The sequence below is a fragment of the Engystomops pustulosus genome, chromosome 1 (assembly GCF_040894005.1).
Source record: "Engystomops pustulosus chromosome 1, aEngPut4.maternal, whole genome shotgun sequence".
NCBI lineage: Eukaryota > Metazoa > Chordata > Amphibia > Anura > Leptodactylidae > Engystomops > Engystomops pustulosus.
The window spans coordinates 135,318,037-135,332,236 of NC_092411.1; the positions used below are offsets into that span (position 1 = coordinate 135,318,037).

Here is a 14,200-nt window from a genome sequence, read left to right on the forward strand (position 1 = left end):
GGAAAGGAGACATAGTGACCTCTGATGACTTACTGTTCAGCTCTCCCCTCTCCCAGCAGATAGCTAGTGTGTGAAAGGACAATATCGGCTATCAGAGCTAACAGTTTATATCAACAAAGAATAAATAGTATACTAAGTCAAAGATTGAGCATTAAATATTTAATATACCGTAATAGACTGTGACCTGTCTGTAGAGCACAGGATGAAGACGGCATTTGCATAGCAACTGGTTTTTACAGAGCAGGACAGGGGATTTTAAGGTAGATGTTCAATAAAAGCTTACAAAATCTCCTAATAAACTATATTACAAAAATGTTTTAAAGCACATCCCCCACATACAATGACTTAATTTTATGCAATCAGTTCAGGAGATATAAAGTTCATATGTGAATAAGTCCAGGGCCAGCGTCAGCACCCAGCTGACCTGGGCAAGTGCCGGGGCTCCAGAGCTCCAAAGGGGCCCACCACAACGATGTTGCATAACAGTAGTCATATTACGGGGGGCCCGGGTTCACCAATTTAATGAGCAGCCCCCCGTGATTGCAGGCCGCATATGAGGTGGGCAGAGAGGTAGTGGGACGGACCTGGGGCAAAGTATAATTCGGCATCCCATCCACTCCCAGCCCGTTGCTTTACCTTCCATGACTGCTTTTGGAGCTTGGCCTCCCGCCCTGTCCTACCCACCTCACATGTGGCTGCCCCGCCCTGCCTGGCCCACTTCACATGCGTTGCAGCACGTCCCCGCCCGCGCCGCACGCCTCGCAGGCCTGTCTGCCCTCTCCTACTCGGTCCCCTTCCTGACCCTGCCACCACGTCACGACCGAGTGACAACCAGCTGGGGTGAGTATAATTGGTACATATGTAAATGAATGTGGATGCGTGTGTATATATGCTGTATATCTGTGCGTATGTGTTGTATATACTGGATGCGTGTGTATATATATATATATGTTGTATATCTGTATGTATGCTGTATGTAAGTTTCTGTTTTTTAATGCAGATACATAAGTTCACTGTTAAGGGGCCTACTGAGGATCTATCGCGCAGGGGCCCAATGAAACCTGGAGCCGACCTTGATTAAGCCCATATTAGCCAAGAGGGCTGTAAACTTTCGTTTTTCAAAAGCACTGGGAAAACAAAGGTTGGGCACCCCTCAGGCTTGTCCAATCAAAACCTATCACCCAAATGAACCAAATACAGAAATGTTTTCATGAAGTATCTAGTATATACTAAATAATGGGATTGCCTTACTGAGTGCTTTGCAGTTTTGTACACCTCCAGGACACACTATAAGACCAGGACCTTTATGGGTGGTTTCCATCCAGGTAAAGAGGGCTCTGCTGGATCTTCCAAGTTGCTGAAGTCGATTAGCCGCTAAAACCGCTAATACACCACGTCTAAACACAAGCTTCATACATCGAGATTGCTTTGAGCTGCTCATGGTGTGGCCACTCCTTTTAATTTCGCTGTCAGATAATGCTTGTACTAGATTTCGGATTTCACCCTGGACTTCCTCATACATGTTCATCTGGTGTTGAAGGAAATTTCTTTGAGCAGCTAAAGTACAAGCTCTATTGTACAATGGGTACAACGCCCCCATCATGAGCGCGCAGGCTGCAAGCAGACACTTGTGGTCTTTTTCTGAGGTGATCAGAAGATTTTTTATGCGCACATTCTCTAAAGCCATCTGATCTTTGGTTTTTTCATAAATTGAAATCTTATCTTTAGATTTTTCTGCTATTCTTTGATATTTCTGCAAAACCAAAAAGACAAAAATCTCTTTAATAAGCAAGGCGGACAGTAGCAGTTCTGCAATTATGCGCTTTAACTTTTGTGAATTACACCAGATCAATTCGGTAACTGAATGAATGTAAAGTAAAACCAGTAGAATGTGAAGAATTGTGCCATATGGCATTGCAATAGAATCAGAGGAAAATTAAGCAAAGCTTAAAGGAAATCTGCCATCAAAGCAAGAATCATAAACCAGGAAAACTTACATATAGATCCAGGCACCATGGTAATCTGTGACAATCTTCTATTTGTTATCTAAAATGTATAGTTATACAAATGAACAAATGGGCTTCACAGCCTGTTAAAATGAGCATAACAAGTCTTCCCTTTCCCTGTTGCTGCTGGATTAAACAGGCTGAGTGAGGAGGGAGAGAGTAGGGGGTCGGGTGAGATATGCTCATTTTCATATTCTGCTCATTCTAACAGCCTTTGAAGTTGCATGAATGAGGAGCTCTGGAAACAATCACAAGAGCCCTTAAGGTTCATTACCATAATCATAAAAGTTGATTTTAGAAGTGGCAATGGGCAGAGCAAACAGAGACATAGGTCGGAAACATTGGGGGAACGTTTTTAACGACGAAGAGGCGGATTTAAGCTGGGCCTCCGCCACTGCACAGTGGGGTGTGAGAAAGGTTATTATTGTTCTTGATAACAGGTTCCTTTTAAAGGCTTTTTTCTTTTTACTTTTATTGGTTTGGGATGCATCAAGGACATTACAGACTACTTTTAACTGGGTTTTCCCAAGTTTGATTGTTATTCCCTATCCACAGGTTTTAGCTAACCAACATAATTGGTAGGGGGGCCAACTTCCCACTAACTGATAGAGCATGCGTCCTGGCTATACGCATGTTCTATGCAAAAAACGAAAATAGCTAGCACAGCGCTCAGGTATCGCGCCCAGTACAGCGCCCAGTACACTAATTCAGCTACTAAGAAAGTGACAACAATAGCAAGTGCTGCGCATGAACAAAGACCCTGAAAGGGATGGAAGGATGCATATTGCACTTGCTGCTCCATTCATAAGTTGTACCAGGAACAGAGTTCTCGTCAGAGTCATCAGACTCTTATGTATCCAGTGCATAAAGGAAAACCCCTTTAAATATAAAAATATTCACACACCATAAGTTTCTTGTTGAAAGACATCTATACCCAATTTGTATGGGTCTTAGCACTGGAACTACTACCAATAACAAGGACAAGTCTGTTGAAGTTACAGACAAATGCATATAAATACATTTGTACAATATTTATCATTTAAGTCATCGAACATGTACATCTGCATCTACAGCTGTGTATTCAGAGGATTTCATCAGTCATATACATACATCAATAAAAGCATCCAAAGAAAACAAGCCAAAATTATATTGATAAAGCAATGAAAAAAAGCAGTACAGCAATAGGAACGGTGGGTGCTATCCCAGAGCACTATCCAACAGGTCCACTAGTAATAAAACCAAAGTACAGCAGCACTCCAACTTTCCACTCTTCAAAAATTGAAGGTTTATTCACCCGTATAGAAATGTTTCGGTTGAGTAATAAAGCAATTTAGATAGTGTAAATCACAGGTAAAACAAAGTTCTTTTTACCTGAGCCCTGGAGTTGATCTCCCCAAATATAACTGAGTAATGTTGCTCTAAGTCCCTGGTCTTTTTTTGCCAGGCATTTTGCTGGTCTTTCATCTGCTGAGCGAGTTTGTCCAGTGAATCTTCATGTTTTTTCTGCAGGTCCCGCAACACATCAGTCTTGTTCTGGCAAGCATATTCCAGGTGAGATATCTAATGAATAAGAAGGGGGGCATTCGAGAACATGGGAAAGTCAAAAATATGATGTGTGCATTGTATGTATGTGTGACAAGACTGACTAAGCTGAAACCATTATTATATTAAAGGACATCTGCCACCAGGATGAAAGATTGTAAACCAATAACACTTACATGCTGGTGTGTGCCCCATCTGGCAAGATCCTCTTTCAGATTCTTATGCCCTTATTTTTACAAAAAAAGCTTTAAAATGTATGCAAATTATCCCGAGGGGCTCCAGGTGTTGATGGAGCCTGGAGCCCATCAGGCTCATTTGTAAAACTTTTAAAGCCTTTTTTTCATAAAATCAAAACCATAAGATGCTAAAAGAAGAGTAGATCCTGTCATAGGGGGCACACATCAGTATGTCAGTGTGCTTGGTTTACAATCCTTCATCCTGGTGGTGGATGTCCTTCAAGTGAAAGTCACATGCACTTATTACCTTTTCATTGGCTTGCTGGAGGTCTGAGATTAGGACATCTACATTCTCCTGCAGTATAACACAGATTTCTGGCCAAGAGAAATTACCCATCATGCTTTCCGGTTCCTTAAGAAGCACACAACCTGCTACCAGTCGCTGGTATAGGCCATGCAAGAAATGTAACTTCTCCTAAAAAAAAAAATTGCAGTGATACTGAAAATGGTAACAATTGGTCAACTTAAATTGGAATATATAATCCACCTTTTTTGCTTAAAAAAGCTTATAAGGGTAGGATCAGAAAGAAATAAACTACCTTAGCCAAAAAACGCTTTATTATGGGCTGTTTTTTGCATTGGATATTCTAGTAAACCCCCTTTACCCAAAAAGGTTGTAATCCATGATCCAGATCACAAGTCAATTGCAGCGTTTACATCTAGACCAGGTACAGTGAATGTGCTGATCTGGATAACCTAGTTTCCTGTGACTTACTACATGGATATAATTAATTCTTGTAATTATATAGTAAATAATGCCTATTTAACATTAATACACATTATTTCATACCTCTGCATCCTTTTGAAAGGTTTGGGTTATTCTCTGGTTATCACGTTCAGAATCCAACGCTCTCCGTTTTTCCTTCTCCCAGTTGTCATGTGCCTTCGCTAGTTCTGTCTGAAGTAAGCCGATCTGAGACTCTCTTTCAGCACAAGCCGCACTCAGACTATGTATTTCCTTCTCTGACACTACTTGTTCCGACCTGATATTCTGGAGATCAGGAAACATTTTAGAAGGAAAATAGCAATTGGTCAACATTTATGTGGCAAATATAAATACTAAGGAACAAAAGAGTTTTCACATTATAATAATAATTAAAAAAAAAAAAAAAAAAAAAAGATTCTGGGATATGATTCTAGGAAATATACAAATATATTTTTCAAGTTACAATAAGGAAGACATTGGGGCACACTTACTTAGAAAGTCGGAAACTGTACTAAAAGTGCTATTTCCTTGTATAATGCTGCGTGGGGACATTCAAGAACACGCGCAAGAAATCAGGAATCTGTCGTTTTCCTGCACTGGCCCGACAGAGTTCACCATCTTTTTTGTGGTACACCGACACAATTTGCAATCGACCAAAGGCACGCCTCCTAATTTGTCGCATGGAGGCTAACGCAGCTGTGCCACAAAAGGGTCACGTGCGACCCAATAGTGGCTCAGACACTTCTTAAATACCTGTGCAAGCTGTTTTAGCCTAGAAGAACGTGCACAGTCCGACAAAAGTGCAACTCACGACCCTTAGTAAATGTGCCCCATTGCCTCTTAAAAAGTTGTAAGACAGCCCACTTCACATAAAGCATGACTTATTCTCAATGCCTTATATGGGATAAAAGACAAACCAATATATGTCTTCAAAAAGGTACTAATTCCAAAGTGAAGACAGCACTGTTTAGTTTTGATTGCATCTCATCAGTATAGTGTGGAGAATTGAATTTGCTGAGTGGTTACCTTTTGAAAACTTTAACTTGCCCAAGTGAGATTTAGAATATTTTTTCATAGATACATTGTACTTTATAGAAGTTGCACATTTTATTTGATTACATTTAGCAAAGTTTTGAAAAATGTATAATTTTTCTTCTTTTACAAGAGCCTTACCTACCTACTTCGCTACATAGCAATAATTACCTCTCACTTATAATAGCATCCTACTTTTAAATTTTATTTGGGCAAATTGATTTTATAAAGTTTTAAGGAAATAAAATATTTTAGGAAGCTCTTTCTACAAACAGAATATTTTGTGTGCCAGGGCTGACTCGATGTGGATCTCATTCCAATGCACAAGCACCGTGTCATATTTAATAAGAAACAGGAACCCTTTAGTAAGGGCGCATTCACGAGTAGGCTGGCGGACAACTGTTACAGGCCGTACGCCATGGATCGCTATGGAGAGGGGAGGGGTCACCCCTCCTCTTCTCTATTGTGGCTGACATATGCCCCCCTGGCCGTAGTCGTGCGGGCATACGTCATTGTGAATGTAGCTTTAATCTGACGTGCCCTGCACCAGTGGGGGAACGTCTATTCCCTTTACACCTGTATAAAAATTAAGAAAGCAATACCAATGTCACAGATCCAAATTGCCATGCCCCCTATTGCTAGAAGATAAAAAAAACCAACAGGGGATAGCTGAATAGCTAAACTGGCATTCATGCAATATATGCTCAGCTCCCCCTGCACCGCATTACAGAAAGAAACAAAAGCTGATCTGATCTATATGTTTTTTTATGTCATGTTCTGAAAACTATTTATGCTGTGGGATTTTTGTTTAGTAGACACAGGTTAGAGGATGCTGATAAAATCACTGTCAAAGGTTTTTCAGCTGAAAATTTAAAAAAAAAAAAAAAAAAACACACATAATTACTGGATATATATATGGTAGATACCTCAAGATTTTTCCGCAGAACATTTATCATCTGTTTTGAAGACTCCAGTTCTTGTTTCATCCCAGCACAAACAAGTTTTTTCTTCTCCAACTGTATAAATAAAAGAAAACCGAACATTGTCGTGTCTCTAGTATTATACAATCAACATAGTGCGGCGGATTTACTATTTAATTCAGAAGCAATAATGCAGCAAAATAATTTATCAACCATTTAAACATTATCAAATCCCTTATTTGACAAAAGATCTTAAAATAAAGGACTGGGACTTACAATGCAACAACATGAGTAAAACTTCTCATCAGCGTGAGTCCATGATTAATAGCAAGAATCAGAAACAGGTCATTATCTAAAAGAGGACATTTTGCCATCTCACACGTATGAAGAAGAACATACAGTTCTGCAGTGGCTGCCACACAGATTCAGGGGCACTTTGAATTTTATTTGTAGCCCCCACGATTGCTAAGTTATGAGTAAAGGTATCTGACCATTATAATGCTTTTCACTGTCAGAGAGGAGGAGCTGAAGCATGTGTTATGATAGTATTCTACTTGTACCAGCGCCAGCTCTCTGACAGTGGTGAGGATTACAATAGTCAGATACAGGGACTGATATCTCAGCAATCCTGGGGGTTAGAAAGAAAATTCCAAGTGCCCCTGAATCTGTGTGGCATCCCCTTGAGAATGCTAAATAATTTCCACATGTTTGAGATGGTGAAATGTCCTCTTTAACCGGTCGGTTTGCACTGTATGGAGAGGGCTCACGGGCTGAGCACTCTCCATAGCCGGTAAGTCTTTGCTGCATATTGCAGCAAAGGCTTACCGGTAACACCCGCGATCGGTGCTAGCACCGATCGCGGGTGTTATCACAGCGATGGCTGCCGGCAGCCTCAAAAAGATAGCGGCGCATGGGCGCCGCCATCTTACCTGGGATCGCCGCTCCCCGTGACGTCATCGGGGAGTGGCGATCCGTCTCCATGGTAGCCTCGGGTCTTCCGAAGACCCGAGGCTATTTAGTTTTAACCCCTTCATTACAATGTGCTGATAGCACATTTTAATGAATGAGGAGGAAAATCCCCATATACTGCCATACTGTGGAGTCTGAAAAATAGTAAAAATAAAAAAAAGTTAAAAAAAAAAATTATAATAAAAAAAAACTAAAATTTCAAATCACCCCCCTTTCCCTAGAACTGACATAAATATAAATAAACAGTAAAAATCATAAACACATTAGGTATCGACGCGTCCAAAAATGCCCGATCTATCAAAATATGATAACGGTTTTTCAATACGATTAACCCCGTACTGGAAAATAGCGCCCAAAGTCGAAAATGGCACTTTTTTGCCATTTTGAAAAATATAAAAAAAATCTATAAAAAGTGATCAAAAGGTCGTACAGTCCTAAAAATTATATCATTATTATCAAATTTCGCAAAAAATGACACCACTCACAGCTCCGTAAAACAAAGTATAAAAAAGTTATTAGCGCCAGAAGTTGGCAAAATCAAAAAAATAATTTTTGTACAGGAGGTTTTAATTTTTGTAAATGTATGAAAACATTATAAAACCTACACAAATTTGGTATCCCCTTAATCGTACCGACCCAAAGAATAAAGTAGACATGTCATTTGGGGCGCTCAGTGAAAGACGTAATATCCAAGCCCACAAGCAAATGGCGCAAATGCGTTTTTTCACCATTTTCACTGCATTTGGAATTTTTTTCCCACTTCCGAGTACATGGCATGGAATATTTAATACCATCTCTATGAAGTGCAATTTGTTACGCAGAAAACAAGCATAGATTAGTAACATAGTCAACAGACACAAACAGAAATGTACACAATAGCATAAAGCAGAAAATTCTTAGTAGAAATACTATGATATACATGAACTGGATACCTCGAGCGAGGTAATCTAGTGCTAAATAACAACTAGATAATAGATACAAGGAAATCGTAGTAATAGGATAATAAATCACTGATGACACATTGTAAGTTGATCCAATGTATGCTTCTGGACTCACAACCATTTTCAAGGAGGTAAAAAAGTTAAAGGATGTTTATAAAAGTAGTAGAACCACTACTAGCATACACTGGATTAACTTACAATATTTCATCAGTTGATTTATCTTATTACTAAATATTAGAATTCCCCTGTATATTCGAAGATTTGCATTTTTACTAGTTTTGCTGTCATTTTTCCCATTAAAAATGTTAAAGCATGTTTTTGAAATGTTGAGTTATTTGTCTGTTAATTCTATAAAAAAATGACATGAAAAAAACTAAGGAAAAATTGTTATGATATATGTATGTTAAGCGATTCCAAAAATATCATCATCATTTAAAAAAGCAAAACAGAAACGCAAAAATTGACTTGGACGTTCAGGCACCAAGACCCTCAGAAAGAAGGGGGTTTAAAGAGTTATTCAGTATCAGCATTTCCTTTCCCCATGGGCCCCAGGGGGTGCAAAAATAATAGGTATTGCACTGATATCATCACTGATCTCTGTATACAGAGGCTGACCGGTGATGTCATGTCGACAGTGTGTACCCAAATGCAAGTACAGCTGTAACGGGTGTGCACTGTCACTGCACACTAACAATCCTCTTTTATATCAGCCATAAGATCAGTGTGAAGCTGGGGGGATAATGACATATGATCTAGGGTTCACTGTATGTAGGACTATTATGTATACCGTAGCAACTGCGGCAAAGTGGAAGAAGACCCAGCAATCAGACAATTGTGGCAGGATGCAATGCATTATGGGGCTTGTAGGAAACTGCCATCAAGTGTGAATCCCCTAGAGCGGCTTCTTTTTTAGGTTAAATTAGCAGTTAGGTTGGTTTTGCTCATTAAAAGAAGAAATGGCAAAATGTTATACTCATTTAAAGGATCTGGAAGAATTTAAAGGGGTATTCTCGTCTGGGCACTCACATTAAGTTTCATTAATCTGCCATATATAAACATTTCTTCAATTAGATGTTATTAAAAAAAATGATCCTGTGTGAAGATAATTTCTTATAAATGTAGTCATGTTGTCCCTTAGCAACGAGATTGCTTCCTCGGATACGGCCACCTCTGCTGCGGGGATTGCACAAAGAAACAGATTGTTTTTGTATATAAAATGTCCGGACGTTACTACATGACCCACATCAGATCTGTGGTAATGATTGCTGAATCCTGGTGGTCCGGCAGGGCTCTATAGTGCATGTCTGGCCACTGCTGCCAGAGTGTGACGTGGTCGTATCCGAGGAAGCTATCTCGTTTCTAAGGGACAGAATGACTACATTTATGATAAATTATCTTCAAACAGGAACATTTTTTTTTATTAACAGCCAATTGAAGAAATGTTTACATAAGGCAAATGAATTTAATTAAATGTAAATGCCCTGATGGGAATACCCCTTTAAGTGTAAAGGCTGTTGAGGGTGAACCCCTTTTAGAAGGTTTGAGAACACATGATGATTTTATTCTAACTGACAGCTGTCCAAGTGCTACAATTATGTGTATATTTTTTTTTTTGTAAGGAATTTCAGCAACACATTCAGCATGCAACAAAGATGCTACATTTTGAGTGAACACAATACTAAATAAGCAGAAAATGGGTTCAAAATGTGACTAAACCTTTAAGTGAACTCATTTAATTCAGTACTTTAGGCCATGTTGGAAGGAAAAATCGATGACAGCAGCAATTTCTTTTTCTTGTACTGGAAAGCTGTCAAGTCTCAATTCCCAGAACCCAGACCTTGATATAAGCTGGAGAAAAAAAAACTATAGTAGGCCAGAGGCGAGATGTCTGGAGCCAAAAAGTGGCAGCGTTACCTCATTAGACATGCTCTCCAGCTTGTTCTGGTAATCTGTCAAGGTATGTCTCAGAGCCTCAAGAGCAGCAGGTCCAGCAGCTTTATCTGTATCATTGTACGTCCCTGGAGAATACAAGCACAGTGATAAGACACGGACACAGAGTCACTAAAGGTTATAAAAAAAAAAATATATCAAGATAATGTAACTTTTCATCTTTACTGTATGTGTGATAATAATCATGTTAAATAGAATACTGATGCAGTAGGACACGTTATAATCAATTATAAATGGTCACCCCACGTGAATCTGTCATTCTAGAAAACACCACTTTTGTACTTATAGGAAATATACCATTTGTTTTCATGCATTGTGAACCAAACATATCTTGAGAATGCTGTAGCAACACTGATGCAGAAACATATCTTGTTTAATCCCTGATCCGAGTGGTTTTGCTAAAAAAAAAAAACAATTATTAAAATTCATGACCTTGGAAAAGCTGGGTTGCATGCTGGCTACCCTTCATTACACGAAGCTTCCTGAACTGTCCAGACCGTACTAATCAACCTGAGATGGATGACTCATATACAGCAGCTGGGGGATGGTGCAGCAATTGATTACTACGTCCTGTCAGGGACAACACAGTGATTACATTATTCTCTGGAGCAGAGATTCAGGGATTAAACAAGATATGTTTCTGCATCAGTGTGGCTACAGCATTCTCAAGGTATGTTTGGTTCATAATGCATAAAAAACAAATGCTGGATTTCCTTTTATTGGATAACCATTTCAATGCACATTGGTGAGCAGGTAATTGCTTGAAAGGTGCCCCACAAAGTGCTGGTTTTACTAGTTCAGTGATTTCGGGCTGGCCAACTCCCTCTAAAGAACCACTCCAGACACAGCTGATTTATGAAAGGAAAGCTACCATTTGATTTGATGCATTATGAAGGAAACATACCTTGAGAATGCTGTAGCTACACTGATGCAGGATCATATCTTGGTTAATCTCTGAGCTAAGTGGTTTTGCTGAAAAAAAACAATTATAACATTTAGGACCTTGGGATTAACCAAGATATGATCCTGCATCAGTGTAACTACAGCATTCTCAAGGTATGTTTCCTTCATAATGCATCTAATCAAATGGTAGCTTTCCTTAAATTTAAATTATTACTTGTGCAGGCCCTGAAGGGAGGAGCGTGGCTCTAGGTTCCAGGAAGGTTTCTTGGAATACAATGAAAATGTCATGCTCTTCCCTTCAGGCCCTGTCCATTCCGTCTCTGCCCTTCTTTTTCATCTGATCACTACACACAACATAAGAGGTCTTCCACTCCAAGGAAAGATCGTAGTCTACAAGGTGACAAATCAAGATTCATTAGTGCCTGAATGTCCAGATCAATATTTGCAATTTGGTTCTGCTCTTATTTAAATGATATCTTTGGAACAGTTTTACATTTCATAACAATTTTACTTATAGTTTTTATGACATGTGAGATTTTGACTTGATAGGATAATTTCATTCTATTTTTTCATAGAATAACTAAAAATGTGAAAATATGCCTTTTTTTCATTATTCCTATTAAAGGTCCTTAATAAGTGTTAAAAATGAATAAACCTTTACTAAAATATGTTAAATATAATTACACTATGAATCAGTCATCCTTTACAAATTTCAGCTATGGATGCAGGGTTTTCAAGCACAAACTGTCAGCAGGGGTGAGCCTAAACTGTTTGCTGCCTGAGGCGAGCTATACAATGGTGCCCCTCTTTAGCCCATCCAGTAGTAATATCTCAGGTTATATTTTAATATATGGGTTCTGCATGTAGTGTCTCACATCCATGTGGACATTAGATGTGAAGAGACACTATTTTAAGTCTCAGATGCCTGCACCCCTGATGCTGAGGTCGTGCTGCCTGAGCCAAGAGGCTCAACTTGCTTCATTGCTGGTGTACCCCTGTCCCAGCAGTTGCTTGTACATTCTGCCTTCAGCTGACAGGCTGGAGGGGGGTACACTTGCTATCTGCTTGGAGTATGTGCTAATAGAACATCGTGCTAGGGTTAAAAAATCCTACTGAATGTTTTTAAGGTAAGATACACCAAAACTAAGGGTTCGTTCACAGTATGCATTTTGCCACAGATTACAAAAAGAAAATCTGCAGGTTGGCCTTAAATGGCAAAGTCTCCGTAAGGAGAGCTCTAACTTCCTGACCCTAGTCAAAAGCCTCTCACTGCATTATGGCCCATGGTTGAAGGGGTCTTAGATGGAAGAAGATCTTGCTCATGCTATAAGAGAGATCATGAACTCTGTTAGTAGTTACTGAGAGTCAAAAACTAAACTTATGTATGGAGTTACTCCCCATGAAAAAAACAAAAATTGTATTAAAAGAAAAGCCTGTCACTCAGCTAAACCAACTGACACCTGCACTGACAAGATGCAGAGGCATTGAAAACATTGTTGTCTACTGTTGGGAATCTGTTCTTTTTGGAATAGAGTTAATGTTTTGTCCTAAATCCTGCATCATGATTTCTGAAAAAGTCATGACTCATTTTAAGGGGGCTGCCTTACAAGGTTGCCAAGTGGCAATGCTTTCCTTGTCTAATCCTGGAAAATATATTTGTATATTACCAGAATCCCCCAGCCACTATGGCTGTAAGTCTATATATGCTTGCAAAGCAGCTTTAAATGGCAATGTCTCCATAAGGAGTCTTAATACTTCCAGAAATATAACAAATTGATGACAAACCTTTTTTGAGGAGGGGTAAAATAAATAAATGTTGTTGATTTTAACATTTTTTTCTGTCATTTCCCATAGAGAATATTTAAGTTTACCTTTATTCTATGGGTCACTATGACGGCCTTTATAATATTTGTTTGCATGTTTTTACTATTTTTGCTGAACAAAAAAACATCACCATGTTTCCATAGGAACCTTTTTTTCCTAAGGACGGAGCTGGTTGTTTTTTGCAGGAAAATCGTTGGTTCAATTTAGTGGCAATTACGACTTTTTGATTACTTTTCATAACATTTTCTTGTGAGGGGATATTTTTGACAATTATCAGTGATGGTGCCAGAGTTAAGAACACCCCTGGATGCTGGTAATTTACTGTAATTCAGACCTAGGCTACAATATCAGCTGTAACACTTATTAAAAGGTGTCCAAAAAAACTAAAGATTGCTGTCCTAGGAGACCAAAAAGTTTTTTAGCTGGGGTTACAATTATAAAATATACAGTTCCGAAAAACTGCCTGTAATTGAGCTATATTCCATATAATTATGGGATTTTTTTTGTTACGCAATTGGACTTTTTCAAATGAATAACATGAAATATAATGTAATTTTTACCCAGAACATGCAAAAAGATGGAAAAGTAATAGTCTTGTTCAGTCTTTAGTGTTCTACATAACCTTTATGAATCCACAACCTTACATGAGACGTAGGATTTGGCTCTGTCCCATGAAAGCATCTGCTCCCTATGCAGGTACATTGAGAAGACCTTTTTCTCTGTTGGATTCAATGTGTAACCTGTGTGCCCTTTCCTGATGGTTCTCCAAAATTATACAACGTGTAAATCAACTCATGGACTGACAACAGCAGGTCCTCTTCCCCTTAGCCGTTCCTGGGAGGTCAGAGTAGTGGACTGCTGTGAGGACTACTTCAATCATGTCATCGAATGAGAAAGTGTGTGGAAGGTGCCTGAAGGAGACATCTGTACAATTCCCACAATGTCAATTTAAAACACTGACAGATGCATCTGTCACATTACACTTTCAACCAACCTGATATACGATGGCTTGATGTGCCAAAGCTTTCTACCAATGTCTGTAGTTCTCTCACGCAAGATCTGTAAGTTTCTTCTAAGGATAGTTGCTGTTTTTCACTCTGGTTGACAATAAAAAGGTTATTACATTCAGAATCTAATACATAAAGCTGAGTGTATGTATGTATGTATGTAT

General features: G+C 39.0%; 1 protein-coding gene across 1 annotated transcript in view; it reads right to left on the reverse strand.

The window, feature by feature from the left end:
• Positions 1–14,200, reverse strand: part of CCDC171 (coiled-coil domain containing 171) — a 41,579-nt gene that overhangs the window by 10,664 nt on the left and 16,715 nt on the right. The window contains exons 11-17 of the mRNA XM_072139403.1: positions 14,024–14,126; positions 10,267–10,370; positions 6,449–6,538; positions 4,575–4,775; positions 4,032–4,199; positions 3,378–3,566; positions 1,252–1,753 (exon numbers count right to left, since the gene is read on the reverse strand). Coding sequence (XP_071995504.1) covers positions 1,252–1,753; positions 3,378–3,566; positions 4,032–4,199; positions 4,575–4,775; positions 6,449–6,538; positions 10,267–10,370; positions 14,024–14,126 — 1,357 coding nt within the window. The remainder of the gene's footprint in view (positions 1–1,251; positions 1,754–3,377; positions 3,567–4,031; positions 4,200–4,574; positions 4,776–6,448; positions 6,539–10,266; positions 10,371–14,023; positions 14,127–14,200) is intronic.